Consider the following 27689-nt stretch of genomic DNA (forward strand, 5'->3'; position numbering starts at 1 on the left):
TCATACACTCTTGTCCCCCTCACTGTGTTCCTTGGAGGGAGGGTTCTTGTCCTGGCTGCCATCGGGGGGCGCCGGCTTGGCCGCGGGGCTGGGGCTGCTGCTGGCAGAGGGCAGGAGATTGGCCGACTGCAGGACGGCCTCGGAGTGCTCTCGGGCCTTCATGCGCAAGGCGGCCACGCTGGCCGTGCGGTTGCTCTGGCAGCCGTAGGTGGGAAGGAACGACAGCCCCATGGGGTCTGGGACACAGCAAGAGCACAGCGGGCCCCCTGAAAGGAGGAAAAACAACAGGCTGCCATCAGTGCCCACATTCTGTCTCCCAGCACATGAGGTAGGGGAGAGGGGGCAAATGACTCTGTTTTGGTTCAGGATCCTAAAGGGAGAGGTGACATGACAGGTGCTCAGTACCCCAGAGGTGGGCCCAGTGCAAGAAATTCAGTTGATAACCCAAGGAATCATCAGAGCGCTGGGGAGACCTGACCAGTCCTGCTTCCTCACAGACCAACGGGGCGGCCTTAGGCCAATGTCTTGGCTTCTTCTTCTGCAAAATGGGAAAATACCTACCTCCCAGGATCGTTATGAGGAGCCAACGAAGAAATCCCACACTCCCTAAACTAGGTGTCGAAGCACCCCTGAGAACTCACGGGGGCACTGCAAGGACGTTTTCAACCTTTGAAGACAAAAGGGAGCCCCACCATTTTTCAAGCGGCTCCTAAGTTGCCAGGACATTAACACTCACTGAGCTGCTTAGACCTAATCATTTAATGAACGAAACTGTTAGGTATTTCCGAGGGCCCAAGAGAGTCATGAAAAATTAACGGAGACCCTCAGGGCACTGTGAACTGAGTTTTAAGAACCTCTGAAGGAATCAGTTTGGAAAGCACTTAGCCTAGGTCCGATGCATGGAACAAGGCTTGGGAGCAACGGCGTGACCCCCAACCTGCTGGCCAGAGTGTATAAAAACCAGCCCAGAAACGCACTGAGCTCACCACTCTGCCAGGCTCAGTTTGAGGATCCTCCCTCTTGATGGGTCATCCTCAATCACGCATTTATTCAACGACTCTCCGTGAGCACCCGGCACTCTTCTAGATCCTAGTGACCATCACCAGGAACGACGCAGCAGGACCCGACCTCACGGAGTGCAGGTCTAGCGGAGAGTCACACCAGAGCCCTGAGTCCCTGATACAAAGGCAGATGGTGACACGTGCTGTGGAAAACACGGATGGAGCACAGCGGTTGGCAGAGACCTGAGGGCAGCCCATCAGGGTGACAGCCACGGGAAAGAGCACGCAGCCAGGGAGAAGAGCAGTGCAAAGGCACAGACATAGGACTAGAAGTCACCAGTTCAGGGAAAAGCAGGGTATTCAGACTGACTGAAGCCAGAGACCATAGGTGAGGGCAGAAGCAGGCAGGTCAAGGTCATCAGGGCCAGACTGCAGGATTCAGGGCAAGGAAACCTCAGCAGGTCAGAGTAGAGAGTGCTGCAGGCTTCTCTGCATGGAGGACAGGGTGGGAAGGCTGGGGAGTAAAGCAGTCCTCGGGGAGAGTGGCTTGGCTCAACTCCGCATCCAAATGAACAGAGGGGCCATTCCTAAGATGGGGGCAAACAGAGAATGTTGTGTGTGGGGAGGGGGCATGCCTGTGGAGGAGGAGGATGTGGAGAGTCTGGAACCTCGTGGTCCTGCTGCCCATCTGAGTTCTGAGGGGAGAAGTGAGCAGCCCTCAGCAGGGCTGGCACCGCGCCTGCTCCTTGAGGGACACCTGTGTGTTCCAGCTGCCAACCCCAGGCAGGTGTGGGGGCAGGAGTCACACAGACTTTGCCCCCAGACCCGGTGGGTAGATTCAGCTGGTGGCATAACGTACTTTGAGAGATTTTCTGAGCTCCCAAGACAGAACAAGTGGTGGGTCCCCTTGTGTGATTCCTGCTGGACAGGCCCATCCCCACAGCTCCATGCGCCTCCCCACCCAGTCACCCCCGGCCAGCTCCAAAGCCAGAGTCCCCCAGAGGAGCCAGAGATGGACCACCATGACCCTTCCAAGGGCAGTTGGGGGTTAGTGCCTATCCCTGAGGCCCGAGACCTGGGTCCGCCATGCCCACTGGCCTCACGTGGATGGACAAACCTTCTGACAGGGGAGGGCACCCCAAAGCCAGTCCGTCACCTCTTTCTGAAAGTGCTCACCAGCATTGGAAGAAGCAGACCCAGACATCAGTTGTACCGGGGAACCAAAATCCCTATTTGTCAAATGAATCCGAATTCCTCCCAGTGGCCACCAAGTCCTTGCATGACTGGGTTGGCATTGCGTTCTCCTTCGTCCCATGTGCTGGCAGGGACTTCCCTCACATGCTCCCTGAGCATCACAGCAGAGCCCACAGAGAGCTGTATTACCCAGAGTTCTCCCCTTTTTCAGATGAGGAGACTGAGGGTGAATAGTAAGTGGCCAAGTGGGACCTCACCAGGCAGGGGGCCTCCTCCTCAACCATTGTGTCCCTCTGTCTGAGAAGGGCGCTCATTCCACTCCTGCCTGGACGCTTCCCTGGGCTCAGCCTGTGAGTGAAGAGCCCTGTCCTGTGCCTTGGAATATTCTCCTCACACCTCTCTCTCTCGAGAGCTCCCGGTCACTTTCCACAGCATGGTCAAATCCCACAGCATTGGCCACAAATGGTAGGGGGATCATTGATGGTTTGTTGACTTGTTTGTTGTCTGTCTCTCCTCCTCAAGAGACTGCAGATGCCCAACAGGTTAAGTATCTTCCTGTCTCATTCAGCACTCTGTCCCCAACACCTGGCATAGTACCTGAAACAGGCCAGGCCCTTTGAAAATACCCATGGAAGGAAGGAAACTGGGGAGGGCCATCAGACCTAGTGCCTGTTTGTAGGATCAGTGCTCATGAGGCAGCCTCAGCAACACCCGCAGGGATGTTCCCGCCTCCTTTCCTAGGGACAGGCTTCCCCATGCCAGAGCCAGACCCCTTCCTGTCCTCTCAAACACACTGGGGCATCTCTCTTTTCCTTTCCAAGACTGCTCAGAGACAGAAAGACATTCACATTTACCAGCCCCCACGGTGGCCCCCTGTCCCTATCAGGGTGTGCGTTACTCATCCCCACTCTCCAGGTAAGGAAACTGAAGCTCCAGGACTAACCGGCCTGAGTTTGTGCAGTTTGCTGAGAGGTGGGACCAGAACCTTCCGGCGGTGTTTCAGTTCTCCAGCACAGTAACAAGAGGTGGAAACAGAGCTGTGGCCTCCTACCTCAGTTCTGAGCTGGTAGCAGACACTAGAACAAACGTAGGACAAATCACAAAGGCCAACTTTACAAAGGGAATTCTGAGATCCCATATCACAGCCCCACACCCCTGGTGGGCATCTAGCCTCAAGCTGTTACCACCAGCAGGAAACAAACAGATGGGTCATGCTGGGTCAAGTCCTGAGTCCATTTTCCCGTCGGCCCTCACTCAGCACAGAGAACACCCGTGGCAGTTCAGCAGGGGAGGGGCAGCCTTTTCGGGGACAGTGTCTGTGCCATGAGCCCCAGGAGCCACCCAAGGACTGGGGTCCCCTCCAAATATCCCTCCCAAAGGGAGCTCATGTGTGAGGGGACCATACATAAAGAACGATGGGAATACTGGGTATTTTCCTCTCTATGTCTGTTTAGAACTCTTCTCATTTTTCTACAACACATGTGAAGTTCTTTAAAAATCAGAAACACTACTTTCAATTGTAAATGAATGTTGAGAAGAGGCATATTTGAGGAGGGCCAGTGAAGAGGCTGGGGAGCCTGAGCCGGGTCCATACTGAAAGTCTGAGGGGAGCTTGCCTGGAGCTGTGGACCATCAGCAACCTGGGAGGGACCACAGTCCTCAGGATCTGCCCCAGGCAGCCTGTCCCATGTCAGAGCAGCCGAAGAGGGTCAGGCTGATTCTTGCCTCAGCGAGACTTTGCTCCAATGTAAGCCTCAAGCAGGGAGTTAAACAGTCTGTGACTCGGTGAGGAACATGCCACCTGCAGAACGAAGAAGGGCCACTAGGACAAAACAGAACCTTTTTCTCTGGGATCCACAGCCTACATGGTCACACGGTGGGCTCCCAAGAAAGCCACCAATAACTACCTATAACTACATTCTTCGTCCTCGAAACGCAGACTCAGCCATAAGAGAAATACATTAACTCATAGACCCAAGGCTATGGGAAGGGACAGAGTCTGTGCCCGTGATCCAGTTCACCCCCCACATCAGATGGATGGGGAAACTGCAGACCAGGAACCCAATGACTCTGGGACGCTCTGTTTAGCTCTCAGGGCTATGTCTACAAAGGAGAAATGTTGAGTCTTAAAAAGGAAGGAAACTCTGACACATCTGTAACATAGATGGACCTCAAGGACATTATGCTGAGTGAATAAGCCGGTCACAAGAAGAGAAATCCCACATGAGTCTCTTTCCATGAGATGCCCAGAGTAGGCATATTCATAGAGATGGAAAACAGAATGGTGGTTGTCAGGGGTTGAGGAAAGGAGAAAATAGGAAGTTCTTGTTCAGTGGGCAGAGTTTCAATTTTGGAAGATGAAAAAGTTCTGGAGATGGATGGTGGTGATCGTTGCCCAACAAAAGGACTGTATTGAATACTTTTGAATTATCACTTAGAAAGAGTTAAGATGATAAATTTTATCTTCTACATATTTTATCACAATTAAAGATAGAATAAAGTAAGATACATTGTTATAAATAAAACTGTAAGAGCCAAAAGAGAGTTCGGGTCAAGGTCATCAGGATCATGAGGACTGCCCATGGCTCTCGAACTTCTTTATGGCTCCTCCAGTGAATGAGGACCTCCAAAGTCCCTCAGGCCAAGCACTCCCACCCCAGCCACATATCACCTCACATCCACGGGCTAATGCCCTCAACCCACCTCACCAGTTGTGTCTTTGGCTAAGGAAGCAATTCATGGCTTATACACCCCCTTAAGCTGGGCTTCTGCCCCAGACTCCACGTCATGCCTGTGGGGTGGGCATTTCCACAGCAGGGTAGCAGACCCTGAGACAGGCATTCAGGCCAACAAGATTCTTTGGCATATAATCCTTGGCAGAAGTCATCCCCTTTCCTCATCTACACCCCAAGTCTGAACTATAGTGAAAGTGTCCTTCAAAAGGGGTCGATGTTTATAGGTGAACTCCTACCCATCCAAACAGCCACATTGAGGAATGCCAACAGAGGCAGAGGAACCATTGGAAATCACTCTCTTTGCCCTACCCTTACTTGGAAGACAACTTGGAAGATGTGCCAATCTAGAATGTAGATATGGGCAAGACAGAGAGGCAATCTGTACAACAGAACAAGATGAAAATCAAACAAAGAGACAAATCTAATGTGACAATGTTTATCAGGGAAAGGTATAAAGTCTAAGATCTGTGCCCAAGGGTCCAACTGTACAGAGGAGGTGGGGCTTAGTGGAGCATGTGGTCGATAGGACTTCCCGGTAAGCTCATGGTGACACCATATGGTTATGGGTTGCCTTCACAGAGGCAGAAACTGTGAGGAAAAGGCGGATAAATTCTTTCTCTTCTCTGTCATGGTCAGACCATCAGACTAGAGGGAGGGGAGAAGGGAGGAAAGGAAGAAAGAGAGGAGGGAGAAGTAAAAAATGGAAAAAATGGGGCTACTTAGCTGAGCTGACCTCAGGGCACAATGGACATGAAGTAACTGTCTCTGACTATCTCTCTCTTAGTGACGGGGGTGAAAGAGAAGAAATGGCCAAAAGTATGAGAAAAACGGAGTTTTCTTTCTTTACCATTACATGCTATACATATGCAGAGGGCTCGCTAGGTTCCTGGTCATCAGACCCTGAAGCCCCAACAGGACGTTAGAGAATCTTCATGCACAATATGGGCTGTTGGACAAGAAAAGGCTTTAAGTCCCTTTCAACAAAAAGAAGTGGTTTTAGAATGGAAAGTGAATTATAAAGTTGAGTCCTTCCAACTTTAACATGTTTTCAGAATTTCAGTTCATGGTGATAGAACTTAAATTGTCCAACCACCAGCATCTCCCTTAACTCCTATCACCCCTTTTTTTTTTTTTTTAAGGCATGAGTCTTTTTTTTTATATAATATTTTATTTATTTGACAGAGAGAAATCACAACTAGGAGAGAGGCAGGCAGAGAGAGAAGAGGAAGCAGGCTCCCTGTGGAGCAGAGAGCCTGATGTGGGGCTCGATCCCAGGACCCTGGGCCTGAAGCCGAAGGCAGAGGCTTTAACCCACTAAGCCACCCAGGTGCCCCCATCACCCTTTTTTTAACAAAGAAAAAAAAATGATTTCCACAAATAAGATTCTCATAAAACTAACTCTTGATTACTTCATGATTCCACAGTACCAATGGCATCACCAGATTTCCCCAAATGCTTCGTGCCCAAATAACTTCAGCAACCCGGACCCTGAGTGAAAACCATAAGTAACAAAATGGAGATTCGTCCTCTGGCGTGCTCAGGACAGCAGATGAACCAATAGTTACCAAGTAAAAACCCAGACCCCAAAGCGCATGCACTTTGTCCCTGAAAAGCCATATTCAAGGCCCTCACTAGAGTATTTAACGATCCTTTCAAGTGCACTTCTGACATAAATGGTTCCGTTTAAAAGACTACCCACAAACTAGAGAGAAATGTGCCTGCTAAGGGGCAGACACACTGATGGGTAATATTGAGAAAAGGCACACAAACTTATGACAGCCAAAAAACTCAAAATGCACAGTAACCTGGAGCCAGCCAGTACCGGGGCGAGCAAGCAAAGAGGGACACCTCAGGATGGCCTGACAGCTCTGACCCACACAGCAGGAACCGCCACAGAGACATGACATCTAAAAATGTTTTGACAACTTCCTGTGACTGTTAGTGATGGGGAGACACTGAGCCAACCACAAGAAGGACCACGCACCCCCCTTTATTATGTCAGGGAGGTAACCAAGACCCTCAAGAAAATGTCTACCCCAAAATCGAGTCATCCATTATCAAGTTTCCATAAAAGAGAACCACAACAGGCCTTCTCTGGGACCTGAAAGCCGGGTGCAGCCTGTCTCTGAGGTGGAAGAAAGGGGGATTTGAAGTTTGGCTCCCCCAGCCCCACTGTTCACCTGTCATGGGGTTTCTCGCATCCGTCCACACTTCAGGTTCCTCGTCTGCGAGGGGAGGTCATACACCCACCTTTGGGAGACATTCCATAGCACACCTAGTACTATTTCCCTCACCTCCTACAAATTAAAGGGTAATTCTAAGTCACAATTTACAACTTATTCCAGTTACCGATCCGTTTCAGTCACCCACTGAGGAACTGGCCTTGTGAGTGTTCCCCCGGGACACCCAGGATGAGCGGTGAGCTCTCCACAGCTGGGGAGTGTGGGGGGACCATCCCACCAGCTCTGCTCCCGGGCCTGAGAGATGCCCAACCAACCACCACACTGTGTCCTCGGATGTCCTGTGTCCTCAGAGGAGCCTTTCCCATCAGACCAAAAACCAAAATAATTTATTCTGCCAACAGAATCTTGAGGAGAAAGATGAACTTTAAAAGTGTCCTTTTTTGGGCTCCCTGCTCAGCAGGGAGCCTGATTCCCTTCCTCTTTCTCTGCCTTCCTCTCTGCCTACTTGTGATCTCTGTCTGTCAAATAAATAAATAAAATCTTTTTTTTTTTTTAAAGGGTCCTTTTTTAAACTACTGGATTTCCAGAGCTGGGGCTCTAGGGGTTTATGTCCCTTTTTTTTTTAATCTTTCAAAAATGTATAAATCATGAATGGGCTAAAAATTAAATTAGCTACAATGTAAGTCAGTCCAGTGTGGCATACGGTGATGGTAACTGTGACCATCCTCATGGCCCAACAATAGGGAGCTGAGTAAGTTGGGGTCACCCACAGAGAACATGCTAAAGCTATGACAAAATTATATTATAGGAAGATACTTAGCACCATGAAAAAATTAATCATAAATGACATATAATAATGAAATATTAAGTTTTAAAAGTAGGTTAAGAAACAAGTCAATAAGATTCCATTTTGGTACACATACGTATGTGTTATTTGTACATATCCATGTGTACATAAAACATACATATATACACATTATGTGTATATATGTACACATCCATGTACAACCACATGTCATATCCATGTAGGATCATAGGTATAATACATGTGAAAATTTATAAGCAGAAAGTATTGATAAATTTAAACTTTTTGGTTTAAAATTTTTAATTTCTAAATAAGTTATATAAATTCATTAGAGATATATATTTATAGATCGGAAGATAACAAATGTACCAATACCAAATATTCATAGCAGTTGATTCTGGGTACTAAGGGTGTGTGTGATTTTATATGTTTCTTTGTGTTTTACTGTATTTTCCACTCTTTCTAGCCTGGCCAGGTATTAAGGTCATGAAAATGGTGTGTCTTTTTTGTGCTTTGTGATTTCCAGCCTTCTTCCACTCAGTTGATGAGAATGGATGCTCTCCTTTAGGGGGGAGTCCCACTGAAATTGTCAAGGAATAAGGGCCATGGCCTCGGCATCAGGTGCAGCTCCATAACTATTAATGGCCTGGGTCTATGCTGACCAGTGAAACTGGGGTGGACAAAGTGCCTTGGAAAACCCACCAGGAACACTTGGTCAGTCTCCCGTTCTGTGTGGTCCAAGGTTAGCAAGTCCCTAAGCGCCCCAAGCAGGGGATACAACCAACCCGCCAGCAGACGAACCCCCTAAAAGACCACGACCTCTCCCCTCTGGCCCTACCAACATGTGCCATGGCCGGCGTCTGCATGAGAGCATCTGACCCTAAAATGCAGCCGGAAAATGATTTTGTTTGGAGAACACACTACCTCCTGGACACTAAATTAAAACACACAATTAGATTTCCATTAAGTTACAGCAAATTCTGCTGAATTGATCTAATCGGCCTGCATTCCTACATGACATCATGCTTTAAAGGCTTGGCCTGAACATAAATACTTAATGTAATAAATACAGTCTGAAATATTTGATCTCCTTGGCAGTTTAATTGATCTACTATAGAGACTGACAGGAAAAATTAAGTTAGTTCTGTCTCGTCTCTGTCGATAGCACATTTTCCTCATAAAGGCACGTGAACTACAATGTTGGTTACAAGGAAAGCTCTCGCACACCGATTCCTTGCTGAAAGTTCAGGTTATGGGTAACAGAATTGAACAAGGAACTAAGTGTGTGGATTTATGACACCTTTAACACAATACCATAGTTGATGTCTTTAGATAGATAGATAGATAGATAGATAGATAGTAAATATATTTTGTGATTTGTAATAACAGCCCCTGGGCATGAGTGCGGTGTTGGTAGATGCCTACCACATTTAAGCACAGATTTTTAGATGCTGTAGCTATGCGTGCTCACCAATAATTAAGTGCACAAGGTCAAATTCATACCCCAATGTCTTCTACCTCAGAAGGCCTGATGTGCTTTGTCCCATCTCCGTTTTATGGTTTATACTGCCTTTCACCATGAGTTGTGTTTATTTTATTATGATGATGATGAAGATGATGATGATGTTGAGTTTTGTACCCAGCTCACCTCCCAAACTTGCCGTAAGCACCCTTCCCCCACACTCACCCCTATACTCCTGAGGCCAGAACTGAAATGTACTATTTGGTACAAAGTAAAGACTGAATAGTTGGAGAAGGTAGAAAAGGAGGAGAAGTCTCTCCTTCCTGACTGAGTTGGCATAGCTTGGGTCCTCAGAGTTACCTCCCACCAGGTTCTAAACTTCCTCGGTACCTCGTGGAGAGAAACAGTGCTCATGGCAAAGTTGCTCAATCTGATTCATGTCAGAATCCCCAGGTTAACTTGGCAGGTTATTCTGCTAGAACTGACGCCCAGTCCCACCCCTGCCTGAACTCCCCCTAGCACTTGTACGCCCACTCTCTTGACATCTGCTCCTCTGTTCAGCAAATGCTTCTTGACGGGAGGCAGTGCAGCCAAACATTCCTTGCGCTGGGACGGTCTCAGGGCCAGCACCAGTGTCCCCTTTCCATTTGGACATCTTTGAAGGGGCAAACAAAAAATGACAACACTGAGATCCAAGAAGCCTGGCACAGCCCAAGGAGCAGAGGGATACACGTTCTGGGCAGCCCAATGCCAGTTAGCCCTCCCTCCTCCGAGTGGCAGCCAGAACTCGACACGAGCAGGCTGCTTCTCCTGCTGCCTCTGGGCACAAGCCAGAAACCTTCTGCTCAGCTCCCTGCACTCCAGGGCCCCATTGATTAGCAGGAAGGGCAAACCCATCAGCACCCATAGGAAATGGCTTCTGGAAAGTGAATTGCAGCTTTTAAAGCCAGAGAATGACAGCAGGTGCCTGTAAAAGGAACAGAATCGATACAGGGTGTGGGGAGATGGACGATGGGACACCTGAGTCCCTGACTTGTCCTACTTCTGACAGATATACTATGTGACCTTGGACAGTCCCGTCCCCTCTCTGGGCCTCAGTTTCTCCACTATACTTGGGAATGGTAACATACTCATTGAGAAGTTTCCTTACAAGTCTTAGTGCTGGGGTTCTCTACGCCTGACATCAGCTAGGCATGGAGAGGGCTAGGGCTGAACCAACCACTTTCCCCATAAGAAGTGGCTACCTTCTGCCCCTTAGGTTCCCTGCTCCCCAAATACCTATATCCTTACAAATAAGCCAAGGGTCCCAGAGGGCTGTGCTGCTTTCTTGGAGCTGCACACACCTCAGAACTCATTAACTGTGCCTTGGAGGCTGAGAGGCTCTCCCATTGAGGAACAATTCTGAGCAGTTCTGGGCCATGGCCAGTCTGACTCCAGAACTTGGGCTCACCTTGAGGCCATGCCATCCTTTCCTGGGAATGTGGCCCCATCCAACCTTATGCTTTGCCCTTTCCTCAACACACTAGGCCTACTTACCTCAGTGCCTTTGCTCATGCTATCCTCTTGCCTTGGGTCCTTTCACCCACTGGGCAACTCCTATGCTTCCTTCAAGCCCAACTGAAACATTGCTTCTGGAAAGGCTTCCTCATTCCTACGGGGAAAAATGTCCTCTCCTCTCATGGCTTCCCCCATACCTTGCCAGCCCTTGTTGGTCTCTATGAGAGCATATGACTGTGTCACATGAGATGAAATTCTTCGTTGACTGTCTCTCCAAGTCCACACTTGGCCTGTCACTCCCTTGAAGTCAGGATGTGTCTAATTCATCACCAGAGGTTTGGCCTCTGTTTTAGAGTCTGACAAAACAGGGTACTCAGTGGGTGCTGAATGAAGAACAGGAGGGCCCAATTATTTCTGGGGTCCAACAGATGGCCAGCACTGCAGGCTGGTGAGGTCAGTCTCCTACACCCAGAGCAGCCTCACCTGCTTTCCTTCTGTTTCCAAACATCTCTACCATTTACTCTGCACCAGACTCTATATTTGGGGCCGAGGTGAGTGGCTTAGAAGGACTTAGAAGTGAGTCAGATAGGGCCATCACCCTTAAAGTGCTTATAGTCACGATTGGAAACAAGGTAGGCTCAAAAACAAACACTCCAATTCAAATCACGATACCAGAGTATCCTTGATCTCTGTGTCACTCTGTCTCCAAAGAAGACCTTGAAGGAAAGTCCAAGGTCCTTGATCTCTGGCCACTCAGTCTCCAAAGAGGACCTTCAAGGAAGCGACCTGCTAGCATTCACACCTGTGTGCAGGCCTCTCCACTCAAGCCTGGGTTGGCCCTGTGACCAGCTTAAATCAATAGAATGCATCAGAAACAACACTGTGCCTGTTGCGAGTGTAAGCCTCAACAAGGTCTGGCATCTTCTGCTTTTCCATGCTTGGGAATCAACTACCATTCAACCCCACTCCAAGCTCACCACGTGGAGAGAGAAAAAGAGCGCCCAGCATCCCCGCCAAGGCCCCAGACAGGGAAGGATGACCCCATGTTGCAGGCGCCAGCCCCAGCGGCCATGTGAGCACAGACTCATGAGAGAGCCCTGACCAAAGCAGGAGCAGAACCACCTGGCTGAGCCCAACCAGTCCTCGGAATCAGGACAGAGAGTAAAATAACCAAGCAGCCCTACTGCTGCTTTCATTACTCGGTTTGGGGGCAAAGGAAAACAACACTGACATCTGGAATGGAAATTCTAAGTAAATCCCAAGCCAATCTCCCCAAGATCATAGATACAAAACCCCTGAGCAAAGAACCAGCAAACAGAATCCAGCTCTATCTAAGAAGGATGACATGTCACATCTAATGTGGGTTTATTCCAGGAAGGCGCAGTTGGATTAACACTAAAAAAATCAATCAGTGTAACTTACTGTCTTAATACATTTGAGAAAGAAAAAAATCACGTGATCCCCTCAACAGCAGCAGAGAAAGTATTCAATGAAATTTAACGTTCATTCACATTCATGATTTTTTAAATAAGAATTAAAATACAACTCTTAAGAAACCGAGGAGACAAGAAACTATCCTTACTTGATAAAAGATATCTAAAACAAAACAAAATGAAAAGACAACAAACATGACTGTGAAACGCTGAAATCAAGAATAGGTCAGGGTCGGTCACAAAGACCATTTATGGTATGATTCCATTCCTACAAAAAGTCCACGGTAGTAATTGCAAAAATGTCCATGACCAATAGAGACAGCGAGATCCATGATGTCCCGAGGCTGGGGACACTGGGAGCAGGGGAAAGTAACTGCTAACAGGTACAGGGTGATGGAAATATTCAGAGGTTGATCTTAGCGATAGCTGCACCACTCCCTGAGTATACTAAGATTCATTAAGCCCTACACTTCAGCGGATGAATGGGACGGTGTGGGAATTATATCGCAATAAAGCTGTTAAAAAAGAAATGGAATAAGGCAAGGATGCCCATTGTCACCACTTCTATTCAGTACTGTGCTAGGGGTTCTGGCTGGCACAGACAAGAAAAAGAGATAAAAGGCATAAGGATTTGAAAGGAAGAGACCAGCTGTCTTTATCTGCAGATGGCCTCGTCATACACCTATCATCAAGAATCTACCACTAAGCCTAATTACAAGAATAAATCTCCCAAACATTATGCTGAGCCAAAGAAGGAGACACGAAGAATCTGTTCTCTATGATTTCATTTATACGTAAAGTTCAAAAAAGTCCAGCCTAAATAGTAACGTTTCAGGATGCCTGCTTAGGTGGTTGGCAAAAGTCAGCATAGTGCTCTCGTTTGGGGGAGGAAAAGGGGTCCAGGACTGGAGAGCTTCTGGGGTGCAGGCAAAGTCCCAGAGGGTCCTTACATAGGTGCTTAAAATAGGTCACTAAACTTTAGCTGCATGTTTTATGAATTTTTCTCATGAATATTATATTTCATAATAAAACAAATTTTAATGTTTTTTCATTGCCACAACCCAAAGGAAAAAGAGATTAAGGAGGAATAGTGGGGAGATGCTGGAGAGGGACGAGACGGCCTCCAGCCCGGAGTTTAGCCTTGGTGGACAGATGTATATTGGGCCATAAAGCCCCCGCAGTCCCAGAATCCAGACACTTTGTCTTGGCTTGAGCCCAAGGCCAAGGCCAGTGTGAGGCAGGGAGGGCACATTCTTGACTAATGAAGGTGCCTTGCTCTCTGGAAGGATATGGCCAGACCCTGTCCCCCACAGGGGACACCCTTCCCCTTGCCTCCCCCTGTTCCTCGTACACACGATGCGGGACCAGAATTGCTACTCCAACTGCTAGCAGCTTCTGAGTGCCCGCCTCGTGCCAACACGGAGCAAGTCCCTGGCACATAATAGCTCCTGAGTCCTCCCAGCCTGCGAGGCCTGAATGCAGCAGCTCCGCCGGGGAGGTGAGAGCCGGGCTGTCTGCCTCCAGCCCCTCCAGCATGGGACGGCTGGGGCCACCTCAGCTTCCCAGGAGGGGATGGGAGGGCAGGGTGAGAAGAGGTCAGATCTCATTCCCTTGCTCTGCTGCAATGCCCACCCCTCAGGCCTGACTCTAAGGACAGAAGGCTTGCCTTGCCCTCAGACTTCCCCACCCTCCCACCCGCCCCCTCCAGTTTCAGAAAAGTTGGGCGGGATACCCCCACCCATTGCAGGAGAGTGACCGTGAGCTCCAAGCGTGAGCACAGCCTGAGTTATGAAAGCTCTCCGCTGGCGGCTGTAATTAGCTTCCACCGCACACCCGCTCTCCCGATCACAGGTTAGAGGGAGCCCAGCTAAGTGCACCAGGGAGAGAGGGCCTCCGTGGACTGTGGCTCGCCTGCCCCCATCACGCTCCTCGTGTGGCCAGCACTTCCCCAGAACAAACCCAAGCGCCTCCCTCAGCCATTAATAACCTCTTCTGCATTAATGAATTGTGAACACAAGCCTGGCCATTAAGACAGAGCAGGAAAATTCTTTGTGTTGCAAAGGCTTTTTCTCTGGATACCCACTACTGTGATGCAAACCCTCCCAGCATGGGGTAGGGGGGTCCTGCTGCCTTTTTATTCGGGAGTGTCCTGGAATACTCAATAAGGAAACACACGAATGAACGGCATGCTTGGCCACGAGGGGTCCTCTCTGACCATCCCGAAGTAAAATGCATCACCGCCCCGTGAAGCCCCAGGGAGTGAATGGGTGCCCTGCCCAGGGAAATCCTACCAGGGACAGGAAGGAACTCCCTCATCATGGCTGAATCTGGAAAGGCAAAGGGTGCAAGAAAAAGATAAATAACAGCTTCCATAAAGGTCAGGGAGACTGGAGACGTTTGGGAGATGCGGACGTGTCACGGGCTCCTTTAAAGGTGACTGGGACCCAGGGACTTGGAAACAGGAACGAAGGGATCTTGTTCATGAGGACGGTATTTCCTGAGCCCCTCTCACGTGCCACACACTGTTCCAAGAGCCTCAAATGTCCTAGCTCATGTGCCCCTCATCCAGTTCTCTGACTTCAGTCTTGTTACGATCAAAATCTGAGAGAGAGAACCCCAGTGCTCTACTCAAGACCTACAGCCTGGGAATGGAAGGATGAGGGTTCACACCAGGCAGGCCACCCCAGAGCCCTTGCTTGAGGCCACTGTGCTGGTCAGCTGCTTGATAATTAAAGGAGGAAACCCCCACAAGTGCCTGGTTTTCAATTACGTCGCTCTGTCCCCGGTGGGCAGTTTCCGGGCCCGAGGTAGCCAGCTGCCCCGCTCCCTGATGGGCACAGTCCCCTGCCCGTTCGGGAGCCTGCCCGGCAACCTGGAGGCTAGTTGGCCACTCATCCACCTACAGACGCTCTGCTTGATCCGCCACCCCAGAGGGGCCGTGACGACCTCCCGCTCTTTGAGGGGGCCGCCCCCACCTCCCACTCTTCCCTGGCTCCGTAGTGCCTGAGCAGCCCTTCTAACCTCTCCAGACACAGCCCTCCATGTGCAGGGCAGCTCACATGCTCCCAACACTGAGCCTGCTGAACGAGCACCCCCAGGACCCCAGCCCTGGACCTGGCTGGCAGCAGAGCCCACCCCCCCTCAACACAGGATGACTGCGGCAGAGGGCAAAGCTCTGGGAGGTCTCGGCCCTCTCCCAGGCCTAAGGCAGAACCACCAAGTCGAGCTTCAGTGCCGTGGCTGTTCTGAGCTGTGTGGAGTGTCCACATACTGGGGTAATTTTCAATCTCATCTTGGTTTCCCTGGCTCTCTAGGGCTTCCAAACCCCAGACCCCTGCTTTCAACAGGCATCTCCAAGGAATGACAACTAGTCCTTCTAATTTTCTAAGAAAACCATATTTCAGAGTTTTCTGCTACTGACTTCTCAGTCTGTGGCCAAAGCTCAGTAACTGGCTGAGAGACCAGCTCCCCCTCCTCTTTTCTGGGCCACTTCCCCCCATAATCCACAGACGAAGAAGCAGTCTACAACCACTGGCGTGTTCTGGGCCAAAACCACAGGGCTTCCAGGGACCAGCCTGTCCTCCCCACTCCCGCCGGGGACAGAGCTTGGTGTTACCACACAGCTCTGCGTTCTGGGAGCCCGGTACTGCAGGAGTCACGGGAGTTCATTCACTGTACAACTGATGTCCCTGCATGCCCTTTTCCCTCCCCTAGTGCAGCCTACTCCAGGAGCTGACAGCCAGTATCCAAGAGCACTCCTGTTCTCAGAGCACATCCCAAGTCAAAGAATTTCCAGGCAAGGGAATAGCCATAAAGCTATGTTCAAGGACAAAGAGCCCTCAAGGGCCACTGCTTAGAGGAACTGAGCAAACTGTACCTTAGCAACCCCCAAGCTCTCCCACAAACACCCTTGGAGGGGTGCTTAACATTTCCCAGGCAAGGACTCCGCATCTGTCACAACAATGCCTGGAACCAAAAGACTGGGACCCCAGCTCAGAGTCCTTGGCCTTCTCAGCTTGTTAGCTCTGGGAGCAGTGGCTGAGGTGCTCCATATGCCCCGTGGGAGAACCGATCCTGCCCTGGAGCACTGGGAGCCCTGCCTGCTCTTCTCGCTCTGGCCAGCTGTTGGCTGCGGCACAGGGCACCTTGGGCTTAGGAAGACTTCCGGTGGCATACACAGGCTGCCCGAGCTAGGGCCACCACAACACACAAGGGTACACCCGAGTTTGGTGACCACACTGCGATTTTTATCACAGCTACGAGCCCTCGCTCACCCCAAGCTCCACACCCCCCCCCCTCAGCAAGGGCAACATCGAAGGAAAGCCTGTTTCTAATGAGGCAGACACAGGAGGCAGACACAAGACAGGTCCAGGGGTCATAGTCCAGCCAGAAAAGTCTGGCAGGCGCTGGAGGGGAGTACATACCAGGGACAGATGAAGAGGGGTGACACATTTACATTTACCGGCCCCTGTCACCAGCCTCTGCATCTGTCCTGGGTCATAACTCAGAAGACACAAGAGCTCCGTCTCGCTCTCGCCACCGCCCTGGGTCTCCCAGCTGCAGGCGCTGTGCTCTCCCTGCTCAGTCACCTGCCCCCTCACCCTTCCTCGAGCCACTGCAGGCCTCCTCCAGGGCTCCAGCTGGGCTGGTCAGACAGCCCGACCACAGGCGGCCACAGCAGAGACACAGGAGTCACGTACAACCCACGAGGCTGGAGTGGGGCAAGCAAGAACATTTCTGAAAGAGATGGTTGCTCTCAGGAACTGAGCTGGCCCCCACCACAGCAGAGGATTGAGACACAGAATTGCTCCTCTGCCCAGACTGGTTCCTTAAATGATACCCAAGTCCCAGTGGTCATCTCCTTCCAGAAGCCTTTTCCAATTGGGACTCCACCTCTGTTGTTCCCTTTCAGCCTACTGTGTCCTGTGAATGTGTCCAGGGCCACTCTTGGTGGGGTGGGGCATGGCTGTACTTGGCCCCTGGAGCACCCAGGCCTGGAGCTGAAGGAAGCATGAGGAAGGGCCTGGGCCCAGAGATGGACAGAAGTGAGCCTCATCCACTCATGCCAGCTGTCTAAGCGAGGGGACTTGCCCAGCTACCTGGATGGCTCACAAGTGTTCTGAGTCTCAAGGCCCCACCTCCCACAGGGGAAAATCCAACCCCAGGAGCATGGCTTCCAGAGCCTTCAAGCATTGGCCCCTGCCGGGCATCTCCACCTTATCTTTGGGCACTCTCCCATGGACACCCACCATACCAGCCCATCTCCAGACAAACCTGGTTCTCCCAGAACCCTGCATGTGCTGCTCCCTAGGCCTAAAATGCCCTTCTCTCCCTTCTGGAGACCTCCCAGGGAAACTACTTCATGCCCTCATTCAGCCTCCAGAAGCCACATTTGTGCCGTGGATTGCCACAGTGTGTGTGTGTGTGTGTCTGTCTGTCTGACTTACCCGCTGGAGGGGGACCCCTCAGGGGCAGAAGACCCCAGATCCTAAAGCAGAACAAGCAGGGGACCCTCTAGGAGGGGCCTCTCCCACAGCCTATTATTAGACAAAAGCCTACAGCCTACACCTGTGCCTCCCCTCCCAGACCCCGTGTGACAGACAGGTCCTAATAAGCACGGCACTGCCCCTCAATGCCCCAGACCCCACGTGGACGCCAGCCCCGCTCTTGGCCAGCACAGCTGCCTGGCCTCATCCCAGAAGGAGTGAGTTCAAGGCCAGGAATGCAGAGACAGTGGATGGGCACATTCATTCAGCGGGGAATGCCCCAGAAGTCCCCAGGGAGTTCCTCTTTCTGGGCCTGACCAAACATCCCTCAGGGTTTGTATCCTTCAGACAACAACAGAGATTAAGAAGAGCACAAACCCTGGAAAATCACCAATTCTAGCCCTTCAGACCTCTGATGTCAGGAGTCCCCAGGGAGGCGGGTGGGCACGCTGCACATATGGAGAGGGTCCTTGTAAGCCGGAACAACCACCCGTCAAGGCCTCTCCCATGAGGCCTCACCTAAAACCGTTAACAATGAGAAGAAGCCACCTGTGAAGGCAGAGTGGTCCCTCGTGGCACAACCACTTCTGAGAAGCCCTTGGCTGGTACGGTGACGGCTACAATCTTAGGCCATGTAGAAGTCAAACAGGACAGCGTGTGGGGGAACTGAGACTGTTCACGCCCCCGGCTGCAACCGACAGAAGGGGAGAAGGCGCCGCCCAAGGTACAAAGGTGGGCGGGACTGAGAAACCAGGACTGCCAGACCATCTCCGCGACACCTTAGGGACAGAGCCGCGCCGGAGAAACCCCAGCCCCACCCCACCAGCCAGCAGAAACAAAACGTACCTTTCAGGGAGGCAACGTGGGACAGGGCCTGGGCATAGGTGGCCGTGTTCAGGAGGGTCCCCGGCAAGCAAGAGGGGAAGAAAGGTCCTGTGGGACCCACAGTTCTCCCCAGGCTGCTGGAGGAAAAAATCACACTGAGTTCCCAATCCTGTGTAGCCGCCAAGTCTCCAGACCCCGGGGGCTCGCCCGCCTCACCTCTGCTGGGCTTCCAGGGCCTCCTTCTTGCTCCGGGCCTGGTCCCCCGGGGGCGGGGAGTTGATGTTTCTCACGGGCGGTGGCGTCACCTCTGCCATGGGCTCCTTGGCTCCTGGCTCTTGGTCGGAAGCCCCTCTCTCCGTTTTCCTCCATTTGGCCCTTCGGTTCTGGAACCAAACCTGAGTCCCCCCATGGAAATGCACATCCCAGGGAGGCAGAAAATCAGACAGGAGCAAAAACCCAAACGCCTGGGTTCTGTCCCCCGTGCTCACGGCTCACCTTGCAGCAGCTGCGTGAGGGACCAGCCTCCTCTCTTCAAAAGATCTCCCAAAACAGTGCCCTCTGGACTGCAGCTTCAGACCCAAAGATGGGTCAGAAGATCAGTGTAGAAGGCATGACAGGCATTTTTTTTTTAAATAAATGTTAAATCATACAAAGTATCCAAATGTATCGCCCACAGTAAAGGTACAAGTGTGGAAATTTTTGATATATCCAAGTGCATTTATTTGATGTGAAACGTATTTGCTATGGTTGGAGGGAGGCGGACTCATCATCGCAGCAGTTTGTAAAACACTGTCCTGGGGTTTCCTCATCAAAAATAATCATTCCCTCTTCCCGCAGGTTTGCCTGAGCCGGGGAGTGTGTCTGGCCTGAGACCCATGAAATCGTCTCTGACACGTCATGAAGCTCGTGACTGGCAGCCCAGCGCACCCGTGAGACCCAACACCTCTGCAAGTCAGCCTGGCCCAGTTTAGAATCCACCCCGACCCTATAAGACAGGTGGGTCTATCCCTGCTTTACAGATGAGACTGCTAAGCACAGACAGGTTAATTAACCCGCCCAAGGTCATTCAGGTGGTAAGTGGCAGACCCACGATTTGAAGACCGGAGGCCTAGCTAGGAAACAAATCCAGGCTCCTTGGGAGTAATAACGATGGCCACCCCCAAGCACTGTCGGCACGGAGACACACGAAAAACGCAGAGCACTGTCACCCGACACACAGCCATCAGTCCCTCGGTCAGCATTAAGCAGCCTTATCCCTGCCACCCTCAGGTTAGGAGGACGCTTACGATTCACCTGCCCTAAGTGCCTTCTTAGAGCCTGGTGTGGACTTCCTCAAGCCTTGGCAATCAGGACGGCATCTGCGGAAGGACACCCTCGTGACAGCCGCACAACGGGGCCCAAGGGGCTCCCAGAGGTCAGTGAAATCCTGCTGCTCTTTGCCCAGCAGAACCGCATCCCTCCTCTCCTGGGATATAATTCTTGGCTTTCAAAAAAGGCTGGGCTAGATTGCCTCCCACTCCCCCGGGGTAGCCTCTCCTCCTCCTGCCTTGCATTGGCCCAGGAGAGAGCCTGGGTCCCAGGGCTGAGCCCTCCGCCAGCCCACCCCGCTTCCGAATTTTCATTCTCCTTTAACTGGGTTTCTTTCTTTTTTAATCTAGTTGGCTTTTAATTGCACATATCAGCAACCATTGAATAATGATTTTATCTATATTCTAAATTTAGGGCAGTTAAATGCAAAGCAAAATGCAGACACTTTCTTGTGTCTTAATTGAATGAAGGTCACAGCTATAACAACATTTAATTGAGCTATTTTTCATTATCATATTTTAATGACTTTGCACTGACAGTTCGCCTGCTTCTGAGGAAAGAGCATGATGGAGTCGTTTATTTCCCTATTTAGTTATTGTTTGACAACATCAGCTTCGATTAAGACCCTGCTTTATAGAACATTAATCATATTTGAATGAGCAAGGGGTATAAATGTAAACACATCTCCCTTCCTGCCACCGAAGCCCGCGTCCCCACATGGAGGCTCACTAAACAAATGCTTCACAGCCATTGTCTGTTTGCATAATAGCCAACAACAGCCTGAACAACAATTCCCAGACTTAATTGTTACCACCCCTATCTCACCCTTGCACCTTTCAGGGAGAAGTTATGATCTTCCACTTCTGAATGCTCAATAATTGTGTCATTTATCTCAATTTGCAGTTCGGTCTTTAGGCAGCTATTGGCAAGCTGGCATTAAAAAAAGAAGGGATAGACAACATCCTGGCCAAAGGAGATTTTCATTTCCAAATAATAATCAGTTTAATTTGCCCGCATATGACCAATGATTCATGTTCAGATTTAATAATCAGGATCACATAATCTGATTATAGGGGAAATAATTTGTTTACAACCCCCAATTTACTGCTCAGAATTCCATTATCTCTCTTCAGCCATTGGTTTTTAAGAGATACTAACATGACCCAGGGGAACCGAAAGCAAACTATTATATTTCCTACAATTAGATCTTTGCATAGTCTTAACCCCAAGCCCCTACATAAAAAACAACAGAAACAGCATGGAGGAAACCCCATAAATAAAATGAATATATAATTGTGCTCAAAGAATAGCTCTCCCGGAGAGGCGGCGCTGTGAATCTGTTCCTCCCACACTCGGGCACATCTGCTGGGCTCGACGGGTTTGTGCACTTAAACGTAATCACCGTGTGGCTTCTAAAAAGAACTCCTGCTTAGAGACGGTCACCGCGGGCCATGCTCGGCTCGGAGGCAGCCCTCTCGACGCTGCCCTTTAAAGATTTTTAAATTGCACACGTTCTTCGGATCCACTTCACTGAAAGAGTCCGCATCCAGGGGAAAAGTTGGACATGATGCAATTTCTGGAAAGCAGATCCTACCCTGTTCCCATCTGAAAACACAGTTCTCTGCAATTGACCGGCCTTACCCCAGAGCGGTCAGAGCTGCTTTGAGAATAGCATCTCAGCTCTTTTTTTTTTTTTTTCCAAAGCAAGGAAATGGATGTGCATTGATGTAATTTAGTACCTTAGAGACGCGGACAAATTAGTGTAGAACATTATCACTAGTTAATTATGAATGACCGATTAATCAACCTAATCTAATATTCCACATTATGTTGATGTTATTAAAGTGCATCATGAAAATGACAGATAGTCTTCATTTGCTTTCTTTGGCCAAATGTGCACTCTGCAGTCATGATGTCAAAAAAAAAAGTTTGCCAGTTTTAATATTAGAGAGTTAAATAATTAAAAAGAAGGTTTACCTGCACTCTGGCTTCTGTGAGGTTTATTTTCATGGCTAGCTCTTCTCTGGTGAAGACATCGGGGTAGTGTGTTTGGGCAAAGACTGCCTCAAGAGCTTCCAGCTAGTAAAAGGGAAAAATATTTACTGCTCAGACGCTGCGGTGAGGTGAGAGGAAGCAGATGCCTATTTCGAATTTGCGATGAGCAAGAGTTGAGGAAGTAGCTTCACAGATCAAATGGGGGAGGATGAGGAAGAAGAGAGCTCTTTGAGAAGATCCCACGGAATTCAAATTATAACCACGGATGACTTAGATGCTAAGACTCGCTAACACCATCGATATTGAGACATGCATCGACATTGATATTGGTGCTCCCCCAAGAAATAAGAATAAGAAGAGAAGCACAAATATTTATGTGCTTTTGCATTTAAATAGATTCCTAGGAATCAAAGGCTCTAAGGGTGGCCTTATGAGACAGAGCAATCCACATAGCTTTCCCCAGAGGACATAGGAGAACAGAAACATCTTGCAGATGCCCTCACTGTGTCAGTCCCACAGAAACTACCAAGACATATTTGGGCCACCTTCATGACTCCTCTAGTTTGCACAGATCTAAGGGAAAGAGCCCAGGTCCAGGAAACACAGTAGGAGGGTCCCCCTTGCAGCCCTTCCATTTATGGATGGCAGTACCTTCTACAAGTCAGTCAGTTTCTTGGACCCCAGTCTTCCCATTTATCTGCGGGATTAAGAATGTCCTGCCTGCATTTCCCAAGGTTCAGATGATATTGCTGGTGTGGAAATTTTCCCCCAAACTACCAACCTAAGGCAAATGTGTGCGATCACTATTGCCCCTTCCCTTCCTATCTGGGATCAGAAGGTCCAAGTCATCTGCCCTCTTCCCAAACAGATTTCTTAACACATAAAGTGTGCAAGAAAATGGAAAGATCCAGTTTCCATAGTTGACTTTATTTTAAAAGACAAAGAAGAGCTGCTCAAACTCTGATATTTTGGAAGGCAGGACGGAGCTGACTCTCAGAAAGGAAGCGCTGTCATTACCTGCTGAAGAGTAAACGTCGTCCGGTTCCGGCGCTGTTTTCTGCGCAGAAACCCATCATCGAAATCTCCTGGAGAGTGGTTGCCAAAGGGAGCAGTGCCTACTGGGAGTAAACTGAGTCAGCCTGACCCGAGGGCCTCCCTGCCTCACACCGACCCTGGACACGCACGTTCGTGGGGAAGCACCTCTGAGGAGTCCTGCTGTCCCAGACCATCTTCCTCTGCTGCAGTCCTGGGAGCCCCTCCTTCTCCATTCTCTCGTGCTCTCTCTCCCCCAGTAACCTTTGACTCTAGGCCCAACTATGCTTATTTTGTAGGGCAGGTGGCAACCTTCTCCCCCAAGAAGGCCAAATCTGCTTCTTGTGAAATGCTGGGCTCTGGGCCAGGAAACATCGCTGGCTTGGGGCAGTGCGTTCCCCTGTCCTTTGACTTCCAGAAGCACCTGCGTCCAGTGTGCCTTGATCCCATCCCCTGCCTCGGATTCTTTCATAGAAACCTCCACGTCTCCTGTTTGCTCACCTGTTCGTTTGCTTTCCCTTGTTTCTATAGACAACAAAGCTGAACGGCTGGGGGAGGGGAGGAAAGAAAATGCTAGGAGCTTTCACAGTACATTTCTCCTAGAACTTCAGGACACAAGGAGGTAAGAAATTTATAAATGAATATTAATTACTGTTGGTCACAGCTCATCAGCACCATAGTGGATCTGTTATATAGATGTCAATTAACAAGAGGTCTGCACCAAGAAGCTAGTGTCCTGAATTCCAAGCAGACTTAGGCAGGGCCACTCTCAAAGGGCACCCCACCCTCTCTGGCCAGGCTCATAAAGGACCCACTGCTCTCGCTTCCCTGAAAAGAAAGGCATCCTTTCCACCGTCCTCCCCAGCAGCCTCCAAACCTCGTATAAAGCCAGAACAGAGTTTGGCCCCAAATGTGCATTCAGGTCGTTTTCCAAATTTACCCCATTTACTCGACAGTGTGCAATAGCTTCTTAGAAAAACAAATGAGGAAGTTCCCATTAACCAGTGAATGCTGTACCTGCCATGAGCTCTGGTCTCAGAAGGACTGTAGGTTCGGCATTAGGACCTGGCAAGCCACACAGGCAAACTCCCTCAGAAAGACCTCAGTCCCAAAGAAGAAGAGTCCTCTGGGCTTTTAAAAATTCTCTCTACTAAGGGTGGTCCCTCCTGCTTATTATTCTGCTCTCCACTGCCCCATATTTTGCCACAATACCCCAGTCTCTCCTGAAGCCTTCCCCTCCAGCTTCTTGTCCAAATTGCACTGTTCTTCAAAACCCTAGTTACAAAGATTTCTCTCCAGCTCGTTGGCAACTTCAAAGGGATAGCCTCAAAGCAGACTTATTTCCATTGTTTTGCAGGAAACCAAACTGTCTCCCTTTGATTGGTGAGGATGGAATGCAGACTCTGAGATGCTCCAAACATTATATCTGCCTCAGCCTTCTAACTTACACCTGCTGGTCCGAAATTTTTCTACAATGTGTGCATATAATATCTGTAATTGAAACACTGTGAGCCAAACTGAATCCTAAAAAAGGCTGATGCGCCATCCAAATAATAAGAACAAACAGAAAAGAGAAAAAAACTTGAGAAGAGGCTTTTTACTTAAAAATAAGTAGAAATTTTAAAAAAGGAAAGAAAAAGAAGTAGAAATGTTGATAGTATGAAAATGTTAAACCCTGCCAAAAATTAAACAGAACAATGAACTATCATTTTCAACATTTTAACCAAAAAATAAATAAGTAAGGTACATAATGATACCTAATACAGTTAAGAGTGTAAGAAAATGTGTGTGTCCATTAACCTTTTGTAGGCACATTAATGAGCGCAGCCTTATTAGGGGGTAATTTGACAATATTCATTAAAGATTTAAGTGCACATATACATATTTAATCTATGAATTAGATAAAGTGTGCCACAACAGAAAAAAAGAACATTCCTGGCAACATGATAATAAGAAGAAAAAAATGGAAACAGCCAAAGTTCCCACCAGTACAACATATAATGGAATATTACACAACTGTTTAAAAGAAATCAGTAGATCTGTGTATATATATTGATATGGAATAATTTCCAAAACCTATGTTACAAAGTAAAAAAAGCAAAGTCCTAAAGGACGTGGCAGTATGATCTCAGCAGAAAAAATGCATGATATATAGAAAGAAAAAGTGTAATTTTCTTGAAGGAATCACAAGAAACCAACAATAGGGAGTAGCTTTAGAAAAAAAAGGGGAAAGGAAGGAGGATTCCACTTTTCAATGTATAGGTCTCTGTTCTATTTGAATTTCCTAAGCAGGTATAGGTAGTACTTTTTAATTCAATATTAGTTCAATTATCTGAGAAGTGAGATGATGAACCATGCTTTGCTTTCCTCTTTATGCCTCTCTAGATTAATAATGAATAAAAATTAAAAAGCTCCTGGGCTGAAGGAGACGTCATATTCCAAAGGGCTGTTTTCAGGCTTTCCATGTGCAGCAGACCACCTCCTCCTCGGCACCACTAAACTGATACAAAAAAAAAACAGCAACAAAAAACCCCTTTTTGCAAAACTAGCTCAGAAACACATTTGCAGAGGGATAAAAAGGTTCTTAAAGATCCATCTCCTTTTCTTCTGGTCCTGGCGCTCAGAATCAGCACTGAAGAGGGAACGTGCCTGGGGCGTGGGAAGGAAAGGTGGGCAGCCAACAGCTCAGTGCCCTGGGACCATGATCAGCCAAGCCAAGACTCATCCTAAGTGACTTCTGCAAACCCACCCTGCAGACAGGCTTTTCCCCTAAGTTATCTAAGCAGCCCACCACCTGCTAAATACTCACATCTTGGCCTCGCCCCAGCCCTTTAACCTAAAGAGTGGGCTATGTCGTACCCATCAGTCCAAACCCCAGGTTCAGAAGCACAGAGATGGTGTGTCCTCCACACATGCAAGGTCCCTCCGGGCCTGGGGTGTACTCCGGACATGCGCCTCATAAAACGGGACAGCATGGGTCCTTGGAGATTAAAGGAGGTGAAGTGCAGGCAAATATCTGGTCTTGCCTTCTTCGGAATGCTGACTGAGCTAGTAGGGCTTAAACACGGATCCTTAGCCTCCTTTAGAAAATTCTACTGAACTCTTAAAAGCTTCCATGGTTAAGACAAAAACAAACTTCCTGAGATCCCTGGGCATGCTGGCCAGCCGAGGCTCAGCGACTATTCCTGGTAAATGGAGACAAGGTGGACAGTGCCTCACCGCCTTTGCCCCCCGCATGCCTCCCTCAATTCCTGGCCTCCCAAATTCTCCCACCCCACAAATAAATCAAAGAAGTAGGTTATCAAAACTGAGTCCTGGTATGGCTCCCAGGTATAAAAGTTCTAATATCCCACTGCTGAGATTCCTGCTCTGAGGAAGATTCTGTTAAAAGTCCGGAAGGTGTGGTTTTGCATTTGTCTGATGCCCATGCAGGGGGTCCCTCCAGGTCCTGGGGGGGGAGGGGTCCACCAGAGAGCCAAGCTGTCCCCTTCTCACAAACCAACTCCCACCTAACAATCCAGAGCCAACACCACATGAGGGATCTTGAGGCAAAAATGCTTTCTAAGGTCTGCGGACCCTCAAAGTCTCAAACCCTGGCCATGGGGCTTCCCCTGGGAGTGGGGAGTGGTTGGCCACTGGGCTCAAGAAACCCAGTGAGTCACAGGGGAGGAGCTAGGCCAGGGCACTTGGGGTGATGGTGGGCAGGGCCACCTAGTTCCAGAGGGCCGTGGTGGCCCAGAACAGATGTTAAAGCTTTCCTGAGCAGGACAGCTCCGTCCTCCAAGCCAGAGCAGCCTAGCCATGGGTCCTTCATAGCTCATGGTCGGTGACAGCACGATGAGGCCCAACTCCCCAGTCCACCTTGGCTTTTCGGGATGTTTGCAAAACACCGTGAAAGATTGATGCGGCCCCTAGGGCGGGGGAGACCCGATTAGAGGCGTGACACCAGCATCTGTGCTGGGAGGACCCGGCGGGTCCCTGCTGTGAAAATAGCCTGGGGCCAACCGGCCCAGGCGGGGAGGGAGGTGGGAGGCAGGTGGCTACAGGGCGGGCGGAAGGCTGGAGTGAGACGTAGGAAGGAGGCCACGGGCACCCGTCCACTGCCCGGCGGCTGCAACCCTCGCGGAGCGGGAACCCAACCATCCACCCGCCACGCTGCCGCTCGGGAGCTTTCTGGCCAGCGCCGGTCGGTTCGAAGCAGCCCCGGGCGCGGCGCTTACTCACCCTCTAGCTGCGGCGGACAGTGGAAATAAAACATCGCCGACGGCCGGGTCAGCTGGACGGCGGGGCCTGGGGAGGGTGCCCGCTGGACCGACAAGGCGCGCGTAGCTCCGGCCTGGCTGCAAAGCAAACAGCGATAGAACCTAAGTCTCCCTCTGCCCGCGCCCCAGACTGGCCCTCGTGAGCACTGGGCGCCCTCCTCCCGGAAGCCACCCCCCCCATGCCTTAAACCCACTGTGGGGACTGGAGGCGACAGGGCAACGCCGTCTCAAGCCCGGTCCCCGTGGAACAGCCCTTCGGGTCCACCTCCCAGATAGCGATGCCCCCACCTTGGCCCCAACAGCAAACCCGGGCAATCTGGCTCCCGGCTCTCTGGGGTCCCCGCCGCAAGCCCAGCACCCAGGCCGCCGCAGCCGGGTCCAGCGAGCGCGCCAGGCCATCTGTGCGAGCGGCAGCCTGGGGCCGGGAAGGCAGCGGAGCCCGAAGGCCGGGCGCGCGGGGCCGGGTGAGTG

At 50.1% G+C, this 27689-nt stretch overlaps 1 protein-coding gene across 1 annotated transcript; it reads right to left on the reverse strand.

Moving 5' to 3' along the window:
* DRGX (dorsal root ganglia homeobox) lies at positions 1-27214 on the reverse strand. The gene is made up of 6 exons (XM_046026242.1): positions 27181-27214; positions 22942-23039; positions 21907-22008; positions 18838-19016; positions 18643-18755; positions 1-266 (listed from the first exon to the last, which is right to left on the reverse strand). Exons 1-6 carry the CDS (start codon positions 27212-27214, stop codon positions 1-3), a joined length of 792 nt encoding a protein of 263 aa, XP_045882198.1.
* Between the last annotated feature and the right edge of the window lie 475 nt (positions 27215-27689).

The sequence above is a fragment of the Meles meles genome, chromosome 13, assembly GCF_922984935.1.
Source record: "Meles meles chromosome 13, mMelMel3.1 paternal haplotype, whole genome shotgun sequence".
NCBI lineage: Eukaryota > Metazoa > Chordata > Mammalia > Carnivora > Mustelidae > Meles > Meles meles.

What these genes read in the sequence shown, in the direction of transcription:
- DRGX (XM_046026242.1), bottom strand. Translation starts at nt 27,214, where the DNA reads ATGTTTTATTTCCACTGTCCGCCGCAGCTAGAGG. An exon ending in CTGTCCGCCGCAGCTAGAGG is followed by an intron (nt 23,040 to 27,180) that starts GTGAGTAAGCGC and finishes TACTCCCAGTAG; the next exon opens with GCACTGCTCCCTTTGGCAAC. An exon ending in CGACGTTTACTCTTCAGCAG is followed by an intron (nt 22,009 to 22,941) that starts GTAATGACAGCG and finishes CCCTTTTACTAG; the next exon opens with CTGGAAGCTCTTGAGGCAGT.